At 52.0% G+C, this 14,391-nt stretch overlaps 1 protein-coding gene across 9 annotated transcripts in view; it reads left to right on the top strand.

The window, feature by feature from the left end:
- The window catches only part of LOC105187669 (FERM, ARHGEF and pleckstrin domain-containing protein 1), a 35,796-nt gene that overhangs the window by 8,248 nt on the left and 13,157 nt on the right, over window positions 1-14,391 (top strand). For 4 of the 9 annotated variants that reach the window (XM_019843392.2, XM_019843395.2, XM_025306045.1 and 1 more), the window contains one exon: window positions 549-773. In XM_019843392.2, the coding sequence (XP_019698951.2) occupies window positions 549-773 (225 nt within the window). Of the gene's footprint in view, window positions 1-548; window positions 13,816-14,391 lie in introns of those variants that run through there. The other 5 variants (XM_019843389.2, XM_019843391.2, XM_019843386.2 and 2 more) reach the window with 3 other exon arrangements.

The following is a 14,391-nucleotide window of genomic DNA, read 5'->3' as shown; positions in this document are numbered from 1 at the left end:
CAGTTTGCCAAGATATCAATTGTATCGAGATGATCGTTCAAATGTGTGTTCACGATTTGTGAAATCCAATTGAAATTTGCAATATCCGCATCATTTCGATACGCAATACTAAATACAGTGTCAGTTTCGATATCACGGGGGGGAGAGTTCGCCGAGAAAGTCTATATGCATATACGTTTATAATGTTTAATCATGAAATAAGCATACATTAACCTTGATTGATTCACTAATAATAGTCGTTATTTAAATAACGCGTAAGAACATCACCGGCAGCATTTAACGACAGTGTAAACACGTGTATCTATAAAATAATCGTGGAGTAAACAATTGGCAACGCACGCAAGGTCATGCGGTATTTTTCCGGAGGTTTGTTCCGCCATGCGCCGGCAACAATGAGATATTGAAAATGGTACAATCAACATATACGCAACGTGTGTAAATGACAGAAGCATAGTCGCATGAGGATTGCGTGTGCTAAACTTCCGTACACGGCGCGCATGTTAGTCGGGCAAGGTTATATTTACGTCGCACGATACGGATCTTTTCAGCCCTGGCAACCCCAGCTCTGTCTCTGTCATGCGGCTCGATGACACTGGATTCTCCGACGACTGTGACGAGTGTCTCGATGGGCGGGACGATTCACCGTCGAGAAGACACAGCTACGTCATTTCGGACGCTCACCTCTATCGACGTCCATTCGCCAGCTACCCCCAGCCAGGTCCCAGCACCGCGGCAGATGCATGCTACCAGTCAACAACGGATTTCATCAACAGGTCGTATCAGCCCCTCTAACAGCAGTCCCCCTGAATTCCCACCACCACGACCTCTGCCCAGACACCCCTGGCAACGGTCGGCTAGTTGTCGCGAGCTATATGCTTCTAGTTTCGAGGATTCCGGTAAAGCGCGACCGCGGGACGACAAGGTCACCGCGGAGCCTCTGTTAGAGCCATTCCAATTGCCCTCCCAGGGTGAACTAGATAACCCCGTGACACGTTACGACGAGAGTAATCGTTCGTATAGCGCTGCTAGTTCGAAATTACCCTCCTTAGATCACGATTCTGTCCCCGAGCGAGTCTACAGCAGTTCCTACCCGGGAACGTCGTCGTTGTCTACCGAATCGGGTCATGAGGAATCGGGTCCCGCCGGAGATCTGTCTCACGACGATCTCTCGCACGATTCTTACGAGCTTTTAGAACGCGAGCATGAATTCGAATATCCGGAGTCGTATTCTAGCCCGCACGACGAGCACGAACCAATATCCGATCAGAGTGACGAAGGGATCGAGCACGAGATGTTCCAAATGGACTCCGAGACCGATTCCTTCGTCAAGCACAGATCGTCGAAGCCCACCGAGAAACAGCAATACAAGTCCGCGCTCACTGATCTTAAGAACGCTAGAACCAAGTCCATCGATCGGTACTCAGCTGTATCCAAGCCGGACGGTGATTACATTATCACCGAGTCCAGGATACAACGGTCGAGCACGCAGATAGAACGCAAGTTCGAGACGCGACACGCCAATTCCGTGGAACAGCCGTCTAAGACGGCCATTCCGCATCAGGATTCCGCCAGGAAGGATCCCGTTATCCTGCAGGTGCAGAAGCAAAAGGTTTCTGTCCTGAATGAGCTAAAGAACCTCAAGCCCAAGTACAAGATCACCCATGTAGACTCGGAGGTCCTGCGGGACGAGGGTATCATGCGTCCCAAGTCGCGAATAGATGATGACCTGAGCCCGGTGGACGGTAGTAGCGGTAGTAGAACGACCTTCGATCAAAACGCGAGAGGTAGGACGACCAGAGCACGTAGTATCGCTAGCTTGGAGGATCACGCGCCGCGGTTGTACGTTGAGACAGGTAGCTTAGGTCGGGGGCACAAGTCTAGGGACAGAAAGTCGCGGGATGTGGTAGACGTCAAGGTCGAGAAAGTCTTTTCAAAGATGCAGGAGAAAGAGCGAAAGCGAGTTGAGAGGGATTACTCGAGGGATTGCCGGCGAATAGACAAGAACGATTCTCGAGAGCGTCGTTCGATGGATCGGCTGGATTCGCGCGAGTCGCGCAAGTCGGACGGCCACGGTCGTCGTAGCATAGACCGGATCGACATGCGTGAGTTGCGTAGGAGCATCGAGCGACTCGACGTGCGCGAGAGGAGCTACGAGCATCTAGATTCGAAGGAGAAGAGTGCCTTTTATTACAATGATTTGTACGAAATGCGTGGCAAGAGCGTCGATCGTCTAGATTCTCAAGGCTTACGCAGCAGCACGGAGCACCTAAGAAGTCCTAAGGAGAAAAACAATTATCGGCATTCGGATTCGCGGGAGCGTAGGGAACGGAGCATCGAGCGAATCGATTCTCGAGAGTCGAGAAAGAGCAGGGCGGCCTCCATCGACTACGACCAGAGACACACTTTGGAGCGCTTCGATTCGGGCAACAGAAGCCCGTTTGAGCGGCTCACCCCGAAGGAACAACGGAGAATGAGCATAGAGAGGCTGGACTCGCAAAAGTCGACCTTTGACTTTGATCCGCGTGCGATCGAGCGCTTGAAATCGCTGGAGCGCTACGAGCAGAGAGACCGAAGTTACGAGAGAAAGGTCGAGTCGAGGAGCGCCGAGCGGAAGAGCCTGGAGAAGCTGGACTCGCGCGAGCGGAAGTACCTGGGCCGCTTAGAATCGCGGGAGGGCAGGAGTCTCGAATGCCTGGATTTCGACAGTGTGGAGCGCAGGAAGAACATCGAGAGAACAGAACACAAGGATCAGAAGAGAGTCAGGAGTAAGCCCGAGAGAGGCAAGTCGGAGGAGAAGCCGCGAGAACGCGACGACTGGAAGAGTCTGGAGAAGGCGCGGAAAGACGACGAGAGGCGCGAGCGCGAACGCCAGGCGAAGCTGTCGATCGAGTCTCGCACGGAGACGGTCATCGGGGTGCCGCACGAGGTGGAAGTTTTCAAGCCCAAGACCGTGTTTGCCGAGTACGAGCCGAAGGTCGTCGGCGGCGTCGTCCTCGGCTTCGACGAGACTGCCTTGCCTGGGCACGTACCGGTAGAACGCACCAAGAGCGATCCGAATCCCGCGCGGCAGAGATTAGGCTCCAACAGCAAACGACATATGCTCATGCACCAGAAGTCTATTGACCTGACCCCGGCTGATTCCGGCGACGAGGAGCCGTTCTCGGACAGCGCGGCCATTCAGAAGGCGAACGTCGACATCCCGTACACGCTGCACAAGAGACACGTGATGAACGGCACCGCGTCCGACGAAAAGTCCGAGTCGGACAGCAGCAAGACCTCGAAGAATGTGAAGAGCATCGTCAAGGACCTGCCGAAGCTGCCGCTGAAATTGGTGACTGATATCGCGTACTTTGATTTAACCAAGCTCTCTTCGATAGATAAAGCTACTAGCAATAAAGTGTCTCCGGATAAGCCGAAGAGCATCGCGGCTACCACCACGAGGCCGAAATCTATCTTGAGTCCCTCGGACAAGCCGAAGAGTATTTTAAGTCCAACGTCGAAGCTCTCGCCCACTGATCCGAAGAGTATCGTTTGTAGTTTATCACCCACCAATCGAAGCCCCTCCAAGGCGAGCGCAAAGACTCAGCTTGCCGATAAACTGTCGCAGAAAGGCGGCTCGTTAGACCGAAACCGAACAGAGGTTATCATCGAGGATTACATGTGCAAGAAATCCTCGAGTCTGGACAAGAAACCGTCGAAACTGTCGCCGGTGGAGGCGAATGTCACCATTATCTCGGCGCTGGAGAAACGCTCGCCTAAAAAATCACCGACTGATCCTAACGTGACCATCGTCTCCGTCATACAGAAGAAAAAATCTACGGACGGCGCGCCGAGAAGTCCCACTAGTGTCGCGAAGACGGCGATGGACACGAAGCTGAAGGCCGCTTTGAATTTCGCCGACATCGTAGGTATGGAGATTAAGCAAAATCTCGAGCGTCGCGCGAAAGTCGAGAAAGACAGTCTAAAGACGCCGGATGACAATTTAGAAAAACAGGACAGTATCGAGAAGATACCGTTGCCCGAAATACCCGCTGTTGAAATGCCGGGGGATCTGGAGAAGATTGCACTCACCGGGGCTGCTGACCAAGTGAAAAACGTCGAACAGATTGTCAGAGAACCAATCTACTCACCGAAACAAACCGTCGACGACTTGTCCACGTCCGACGATGACCGGAAGCAGGACAATGTACAGTCTGTGGTAGCTGAGGTTCATATCTCGGCCCCGATTAAGACGGAAATCACGGCGGAGAAGCCGCCGATCCCGGAGAAGCCGAAGACGTTGGAGAAGCCGAGCATTCCTGAGAAGACGAAGCGTATCTTGGAGAGGATAGAATCGAGATTTTCGGAAGTCAGTAGAAATTCCGCCACGAAGATCTCGAGGCCCAAGATCATCGACACGGGATTCGACGATTTCGTGGATCCAGTCGCCGACCTGCCTTTGGACGAAGTGCCTGTGAAACCTGCTTTAGAATTGGATAGCCTTAAAGTTCCTGAATTCGTTCCCTTCATGCTGAGACCGCACGCGGAACCGTTGAGATCGAAGTCCCTGTCGCTGGCGGAAGAGAAGGCACCGATCGACACTCTGCTCTCACCGGAGATGGAGAACAAACATTTCGTGCAAGACGTTTCCCCCAAGAGAGTGAAGAAGGTAAAATCCGAACCGAAGAAAGACTTCAAGAAACAATCGAAATCGCTGGAGGGCGACAAGCCACCGCTGAAGAAGGCCATATCGAAGGAATCGCGTGCCACGGCGGCAAGGATCGACAAGTCGAAATTGAAGCTCGGTGAAATGCCACAAGAAATTATAATAATTGACTCAACTGACGTGGCGCCAGAGATCAGCATCGTTCAGAAAGGTAGGTCGAAATCCGTAACCAGACTGTCCGACAAGCCGTTTTCAACGTCAAAGGAGGAGAGGGATGACGCGAAGAACACTCGCGCGAAATCCGCTTCGGTCGATGACGATTTGATCAAAGGCGCGGTGAAGTCCGAGAAATCCAGACCAAAGTCACTGGGGATATCAAAGAGCCTGGGAAGCACGGAGAAAAAGGACTCGGTCGAAAAAATATCTCCAAAGAGAACCATCGCCTCTAAAGCTGCCGTTAAGGTGGATTCAAAGGTCGAAGCTAAACCGGCTGCAGCGAAGGACACGGTATCGAAGCAGGACTTAAAAGCGCCACGTGGCGCCAAAGCGACAATGAAGCCGTCGGAACCGAGCACCGAGAACATCGCTGCCGAGTCGAAGCAACTTAAACAGGAGAAAGATTCTAAACCGTGCGTCAAGCCTGACGTGGTGATCGATCAGCCGGTGGACGTTAAACAGGTCGTAGCAATTGACGGATCCAAGGAATTGCTCAAAGAGCCGGTCAAGGAGTCAGCTAAGGAATCTACCAAGGAGCCGAGCAAAGAACCGTCGAAGGACAGCGTGAAGAAAACAGCGCTCGCTCAAGATCTAAGCCAGTCTCCGTTGGTGTTACGTAAGCCGGGCCAGACACCGATATTGTTCGCTCGTGCGCGTCTTGGCCTCTCCGAGGGTAGCGCCATCGGCGCGCTTCAGCGTCAAGGTGCCACGCAGTCGCCCACCTCTCAACGACGTGCTAAATCTCTGGACGCCGCGGTGATCTCCGTGCACCGACTGCCGCCAGCAAACGCGTTCTCCAGTAAAGACGACACAGTGGACGTGTCGGAGAACATGGAGGATGCTGCCGAGAATGAGATCGCGCAAGGTGCGAGTGCGGTGTCGAAAGTGCAATCGATGCAGATGGAGGCCTCCCCGAATCACAAGTCCGACAGCACCGATCATACCACCATCCCGGAGATATGCACCGACTCTTTGTCCGTCACTGAGACTTCGGCACAGTACTTGGAGTCGCCGTTGACCGAGTGCAACGAGATCGTGCCCAACATCGATATGATACCTTACGAGCAGGAGAAAATGCCGTTCATGGGTTACATGAACGGAAACGAAGCACAGTCGCTGAAGATCACGGAGAGCGTCAAGGTCGACGAGGCGACGAAGTTCATCGACCAAAGTTCCGTCGAATCGAGTGCGGAGCAGGAAGTCTGCCAGGAGAGTTCTGCACTGAAGACTGATATGCCGAGAGAAGTTTGGCCGGATAAAGACAAGCCGGCGGTCTCGATGATATCCATGAAAAATGTCAGCGCGGAAGTGCTTACCTGCAAGCAGAAACAAAGCGAACTGCCGACTGCTGTCGAAAGTCAAGTCGGGGAAGAGAACGATACGAAGGTCGACGAGACGACGAAGGCTACAATTCGCTCGGAAGTACAACTTACTCTTATCAAGTCCGAGGACTCAAGAGGCTCGCCCGAGAGGGACGACGTTCCAGATGTGACTATAAGTGCAGTCAGAGAAAACGAAGAGCGCTTCCCGAGACTGTACGATCAGGACGATCCTCCAGACATGGTGAGATCGCCGATACAAATATCTATCGAAGAATGCTCCGATGACGAAGCAAAGCCGGAGGAGGAGGAGGAGGAGGAGGAGGAGGAGGAAGAAGAGGAGGAGGAGGAGCAAGAGATAGCACGAGAGCAAGAGATCGACGAGCGGGAAGAGGAGGAGAATAAACGACTCGATTCTCTCGACACGAGCGAGGACACGCTCGACGCGCTCGATACGCAGGTGCAGATGCGAGGTGTGGACAGCGAGCTGAGCTCACCCGACTACGGTGTCGATAAGATGGACGAGAAAACGTTGGTCGAGGTGGAGTTAACGCCTGAGTATCTAGAAATGAGAAGGGAAGACGAAGAGACTGCGGAAGATCTGCCCGAGGATGAGCCGGCCAAGGAGGTCGCGGAGATTGCAGACGCCAATCGCTTATCCATCGACAGAAAGCTCAGACTGAGCACCGAACGCTCGAGAAGTGAAGAGACCAATACTTGGACGCCGGACAGAGAAGACCCGGACTCCAGTTCGTGTTCTATTGCACGGCCATTGGGAATCGGGCAAATACAACCGATAATAGATCGCCGGGAGATCGCCATGATCGAAGGCGCCCGTAACAGTGGTTCTCTGGAGGATGACATTAACAATGGCTCGCAGCCTCCCCTGAAGCAGGAGATGAGTTCCACGTGGAAATCGTTCCCGCTCGAGAGTTCTGGTAGCTCTAGCCTGGAAGAAGGTTGGGCGCCTCAGGACGAGAATAACGCGCAGCAGTCACAGAGCGAGGACAGCAACGGGCAAAACGAGGACAGTTTCCAAGAGGACTTGGCGGATTTCCCTGGTACCTTCATCTATCCCATTGGACCTGAGATATTAGCCAACTACGGCGCTTTCTCACTCTCGCGCACGTTGTCCAGGATATCCGAGCGATCGACTACATCGGAACAAGACAAGAGCGACCTGGAAGATTCTTTCAAGCCCAGCTCAAGGTCGCCGAGCCTTGACGACGAGTCTCTGATATCGAGCGATCATCAGCCGTCCTTGTCGTCGGATCCGCCGTCCGGCACGGCGTTACCATCTGTTTCCGACGACCGCAGAACGTCCTCTGAATTACCGGATATCCCTATAGACGTGGTCGGCGCGCAAGATGACGACTCTAAGTCGCCGCGAGCGAACAGGCGGTCGCGGCTGCAGCTGCAGAGCTCCGAGGACTGGCCGTCGCCGCCGAGCTCTCCCGTATTCGACACGCCAGTGGTGAGCCACGTGGAGACGTTTTACATGGAAATCAAGCCGGAAGAGGCGGTCAAGGTCACTGTGACGGACAGCACTGAAACACCCGTTCACGCGGAGCAAGACAGCGACTCCAGCGACGAGAACAGAACTCTGCACGATGACCTTCACTCGACCCTCCTGGAGGACGGACAAAGTTCGACCTCCGCGACGGTCGACGGTACGGTTAAGATAGCGGTGAAACCGAAATCGAATTCGTACATAACCGGCTCATCGCACAGCGAGGACACGTCGATGGGCCTGTCGATGTCCGAGTGGTCCAGCTCGAACAACACCGTGCGCCAATTCTGCCAATACTCCGGTACCAAGTCCGACGACAATTCATTGGCGGAACTCGGCGCCTCGATCTCCGACTGGTCGGGCAGCACGACGGTGATACCGCAGCAATACTACTCGACGATGGCCGCGGACAAGAGTCAAAGCGACACCACGACGTCCGACAAGAGCGCGACGAGCATGAGGCCAAACTCCAAGTGTCAGACCGCCGATAGTTCCTCCCTTCCGTCACCACCGTCCCCGTCGTCGTTCCCACTGCCGCTCTCACCGCCGCTGCCTTCTCCTCCAGCAACGGCCACGTCCTCGTTACGTCACTTTGAGAACGAAGCTGCCGCTGCCGCGGCCGAGGCCACGCAGCACGAGGTTTCGCCGGACTCGGAGCCGTTCGAGGACGACGATCTCGCACGGCAAGTTCGCGCGCACAGCGACGAATTCGACGAGGCACGGCGGTTCATCGAGAGCCAGTTCGACGAGCACCGTCGAATGCGCCGCTACGACGACGAGCAGCAGGCCGCCTACCCGGAGTATACCGACATCTCGCCACCTCGCATCACCCTGCGGAATGAATACGACGAGGCCATCGACGATGACGACGACGACGACGACTTCCAAATGGTCCCAGACGAGGAGACCATTTGCGTGGACGACACGGCGCTACCGATACCCGAGGAGGACGAGGAGGATCAGTTGTACGACAATGTGCCCGCCATGAAGTACTCCAGTAGCGACAAAGTACGGATGGAGGTGGGTCGCGGCGACAGCTCGGAGGATATGCACGAGAAGTACGCGGATCTCACGCTGCAGTCGAGAATGGCAGAAGACGACTGGTCCTCCGAGGAGCGGAAGAACATGCCGGAGACGACAAAGCCGGCGAGGAGGGTCGTAAGCAAGTTTGACCGTGGCTTCTCAGAACCGAGCCCGCACGAGTCGGGCAAGTATCAAGGCACAAGATCGACTGAGCGACCGGTCGTCGTGCCCATCCGAGCGAAATCGACCCCGTATTACTCCACGACGAGCTTAAGCGGCGAGTCGACCACGTCCAGTCCGCCTATGCAGATCAGAACGCAGATTAGAACGAAGACGATGCCGTACTCGTCGAGTCGCAGCCCACAAAGCGAGGGTGACACCTCCTCGAGCATGGACAGCCCGGCGCACACACCTGACCGAGGTCAGCGGGCCTTCCGCCGGAAACGGCAGCAGAACATTAAGAGACGCCACCGGGTAGCCGTCGACCTCGAGATCAAAGACGGTCATATAATCTCCAGCACGGATTCTAGCTTCGACGTGGCGACCATACCGCCGCCTCTCTTAACGGAGGGTCAGAGTCTCGATGTGGATGACGATGAGGACGACGACGAGATGTCCGAGACGAAGAACGAGAGGGAACGACGTCGCCAGCAGCGTTGACACAATGTCGACGAGCGACGTTAAATATAAACGCTCGTGAAAGAGAGAGTGAGAGCTCGAGAACTAATAGAGGGAGAACTCGTAGGGAGGCTTTCCAGTCGCGTGGAATTGAGCGCACATTTAGAATTGATAGACTCACGACGCCGTTCTTCGTCGAACAAACAAGCGAGTAAACGCGCGCGATCAGCCACGTGCCGACGCACTCTCGACTTATATTATCCGCTGCACGGAACGAAGATCACCAAAGGGGTTCGCGAACGGACCGACGACTCGGCCTGGCCTTTGTAAGTAGGCAAGAATGATCTCGTTCCTTAGACGACGAGGGCGATCTCTCTCAGTAGTCGTACGGTAATTGGGATCGAGAGTTTATACGGGTACGTTGGATGGAAGATATCAATGACGGCTGAGAAAGAGAGAGAAAGAAGAGAGGGGGGAGAGAAAGAGAATGAACATAAGACAACGGACGACTCGTCTCTGTTCCGGGTTGGCTTCAGTCCACAAGCGAATGATCAAAATCTGTGCGAGGAATCTAGCATAATATCGTTAGGGATACGAATACGTTTGTTACACGTTTTAGAGATTTGGTTTACTTTGATATTATTGTCACAATAGAGATGACTCCCTTTGACTACCCCGTAGACGAGTAATACTCATATATAACTCGGAGACGAATATCTTACTATCGCGAACGACGCGCGCGATGACTCGTTGACGAGGACGACGGCCGTTTACGCGCGGCACGCGTTATATCCTAGTAATAAAATAACATATGACACTATAAGATAGAAATTGAAGGAGAGCGACGTAGGACTTCGGAAGATAATCGTAATTTTAAGAAGAGAGCGTGTGTAATAAAAGAAGCGCGTAATCGCGAATCATTTTTAACCCCCTTTAATCAGTCGAGTCGTTGCATTTGTTTTCCTCGCGTGAGATATCGTGCGAATATCCGACCGAACGATCGAACGCGACGCGTTTCTTCTCCCTTGCGTTTTAATTCCTTCTTTCTTCGTTTGAAACGCAACGTAACTTCGTCATAAGATCACACCCAATACTCCCGCGGCACGTATTCGTTGTATTGCGCCAGATACAACCCGTTAAATAATTAAATGAGATAAATATCTCGACGTTGCAAAAGTGACGCTAAATTCGGTCGCGCGACTTGAATTCACCAGGACAATCAATTGCGAAAGGTGTTTGCCGCGGGGAGGATCTCGGAGTCGGCGGTGGAGAAGCGAGAAACGCGGAATAAATACGATCGTGTCGCGGCACGATTGTTTCGCAATTCCGAACAATGAGTCTCTGAAACAACTACGATCTCTATGATTTCGCCGTGATTCGGTTCGCGTGTGCGTTGCAGAGGGCAGGAGAACGGAGGGAAAAGTTGCTCAACGTAGATACGTAAAATGTGGTTCGCGCTTTTTCGTTGACGTTCGCGCGGTCGTACCTCGCGTTAAGGATCAACCGCATCCCGTAGAGAAGCCGGTTATAACGAAAGAAAATTAATTAATTAATTAACTAATAAGTAAACGCAACCGGTGAGAGTGTGCGTCGGACTCCACGTGAAATTCATTCTCGACAAATGATGAAGAAATAGAGAGAAAGAGAGAGAGAGAGAGAGAGAGGGACAGTGCTCGTTCATGAATATCGGCTATGGACCAATAAATGGAACCGATGGCCACTAAGATCTCCGTTAATGTGTGAACTTAAGCCTTGTCCGTATTAATCCGTGAATTTATTCACTTAGCAACACAAAGTAATCCAAGATACACGCAGCTCAGACTCCTGGGAGATCCGGCCGCTAATCTAAGTTAAGTCATGACTGTCGTTAGCGCGCGAAACTTTATTATCCATTATTGAGCTGCTCGAGAGGAAGAGCACGCTGGGATCGAAGAAAAGAGGGAGGTAGAGAGAGAGAGAGAGAGAGAGAGAGAGAGAGAGAGAGAGAGAGAGAGAAAAAGAAAGAAAGAGAAGAGCGTCTCTCGGCTTTTCTTTTCGCGGATTCAGCGAATTCGCGCCGTTCGAGGCTAATACGACGTAACGTGTGCATACGTTTTTGCCGCGCTCACGATTATTAGTTTCCTCGGGCTGGGCGTTTATTATAGAAAGAGAGAAAGAGAGAGAGAGAGAGAGAGAGAGAGAGAGAAAGAGGAAGATCGAAGAAAACTAGGGCGCTCCGTTGTTGCGCTTTGAATCACGACGGCACAACGCCTGAGGAATATATCTTGGCGATAGGACACGCGTACGACAGGTGCGCCGTGCGTGTAGGAGAGAAACGTGTAACTAGGAAAAATTACGAGTTCGATTCGAGCGAGGCGTGTTAGAAAGTCCCATTGGTTTTTCAGCATGTAACTGTGCCTAGTTTTTATACCACGTTCGTCGCATGCGCTACTTTTAGTGACCAGTGGAGGCGCGAATCTCGACGTGAATTGTGATGTGTGCGTGCACGCGTCGCGCATATACATACATATACATATACGTGTCGCGCGCGCACGTGCGTGCGTGCGTGTGTCTCGGCGTTTTTTAGTAGATAAGTGAAAATATACGCATAGGCAGAGATGATTGAGACAAGTGTGTGAGAGGAAGGAGGAGAAAGAGAGAGAAAGAGATATACACACACACACACACACACACACACATACTTGACATCGACTGTTACGAGCGCGTCATGCTCGACGTGACGTCATTTGCAGTTATTAGAGATTTTCACGATCATGCGTCTTATGGGTCTCTCACCCAGAGACGACGTGGCTGCGTTTCTCGTCGATCGAACGACTCTCGAACTCGTGGTCGCGACGGTCCGCGAATTATTTCGAGAACCATCCGCAGTTCGAGTGAACTTGGTCGATATCATGAGCGAGGAATGAAGTTTAGTTTTTTATTAAACGTTTCCTCTTTACGTTGGAATTCTTCTCTCGAGCTTTTTTTTCGCCGCAGCGAGATTGAGATTCTGCTTCCAGTCACAATCACGCTTCGTTATTATTGCCCATCTCGGCGTACCAGCTTATTCGGTACATACGTTGTGATCTGTCGTGAAAGTTGCTTCCTCCTTAAGGTGTATTCGTAGTGAAAATAATTCATTGCAGCAATAATTCGTCAATAACATTCGGGAGTAACGGTGACTCTGCGAACGAAGTGAAATCGCGTAATCGGCGTATCGAGGGAGTTTTGCAATATATCGCCGTTATCGCAACGTGCACAATTAATGCGATTACACGATTACACCGTGCGTTATGATGAATGAGAGTTGGCATAGCGAGCAAGTGCTGCGTCCAAGTGTGCGAGAGCGGCAAAGGAACGACCACGCTGAGTGCCGATAAACGATGGCATGTGCCGTTACTTCGTTCCGCGATTTGACGATTAACGGATCGGTCCTCAGTCTTAACGTAGGTGATCGCTTCTTTTCGCGAAGAGGAAGGGCTTTCGTTCGCTCGAAAGTCGGGACTCCATTGCAATATGCGTTTCGCATAAGCGAAACGCTTGTATCTCGTCCGACGAGGGCACGATATAAACCGGCGAATTTTCAGGACCGGCCAGTGATATAACGTGCGAGCATGAGAAAACCGCGTTGGAACATTTTCCGAATTCCTATTAAAATTTACTTCGCGCGGCTTAGGGTAGCTTCGGGTCAGATCAGTTTGTATTAGTTACGTCGCGAGATATATAGTTAGTTAGGACCGCGAGACTCCGGCGGTGATCGGATTCTCCGGTATATCCTGTATACGTGTTATAGTCCGAGTGAGATATGATAATCGTCTCAGGATCGCCCGAAGAGAGATCGACGGAATGGCTATTACCGAATTCTTGGCCGGGCCATGGTCTTAACGATTGCCGAATAACCGTTATCCCTGATTTATAGTACGGAGTATATACACGAGAACGTGAGTAAAAAAGTGATAAGCGGCCGATAACTGTTATCCCGGTCGTGCTCGAAGTTTCGGACTCGAGTTTCTCGAGATTTTAAAGAGAGCTAGAGATGGTTCTTCTTTTTTGGCCTTTTTCCTCTTGCCTACGAATGCATCTCCATCTTTGAGAGAGTTTTCCGCGATGCGCGCTCGACTTGTTATCCGTGTAGATCCGCGGATTTTCGCGTTTTACATCGCGGCCAGCCGAACTCGCGCGGCTTCACACGAATTATTGATCAGGATGCAGGATTGCACGGTAAACGGCGAATGGATCGTAAACGGTTCGTCTCTCTCTCTCGGCACAGAGAGGTCACACTTGTCATAGTCTAGTTACATTAATGTCTAGAGGCACGGCCTTGGCGATTAGTCAAATAAAAGCCCTTTGATGCGTTAGTATCATTGTGTCTCCATTGGTGTATGAATATCCGTGCGCCAGCGAACTCGATCGAGGACACTCGAGCAAAGTGATACAATGCGAGCAATAATCGTCACACTTATGTGCGCGCGTGAATCGGCGAAAAAAAAAAGAAAAAAAAGAAAGGAAAATAGAAGTGAACAGATATTTCAACAACGGCTCGACCTGCCTCTGCACTCGCACGACGCATGACGCGGAAGTCACATGCAATTTGCAAGATCGTCTCGATTTCCTCAAAGCGTATCGGGCGATTAACCCAATTACGCGACCGATCCATTAGCTGTGTATATTACATTAGCATCTGCATATTATATATCACCTATGTGCATGATGCACTCACAGTAATTAGGGACATACTCTTTCGGAATATACGGCCACTCCCGCGATCTTTCCTTCGGCGGCCTTAAATTCAATGCTCGCAGCTCCATTTACTCGAATTCGCTGTAACACTCGATATTGGTACGCTCCCCTCGCCCGTCTCTTGGTTCTTGCATCTGTGCATCGTCAGTCTCTTTCTCTCTCTCTCTCTCTCTCTCTCTCTCTCTCTCTCTCTCTCTCTCTCTCTCTCTCTCTCTCTCTCTCTCTCTCTCTCTCTCTCTCTCTCTCTCTCTCTCTCTCTCTCACCCCTGTCATCATCGTAATATCGCACATATCATAGCCCTACATGGAACAAACACACATCGCGTCACACACATCACACA

The sequence above is a fragment of the Harpegnathos saltator genome, unplaced genomic scaffold, assembly GCF_003227715.2.
Source record: "Harpegnathos saltator strain DR-91 unplaced genomic scaffold, Hsal_v8.6 scaffold121, whole genome shotgun sequence".
Classification (NCBI taxonomy): Eukaryota; Metazoa; Arthropoda; class Insecta; order Hymenoptera; family Formicidae; genus Harpegnathos; species Harpegnathos saltator.
Note: the sequence above shows the minus strand (reverse complement) of the source record. Positions and strands in the feature narration are given on the sequence as shown.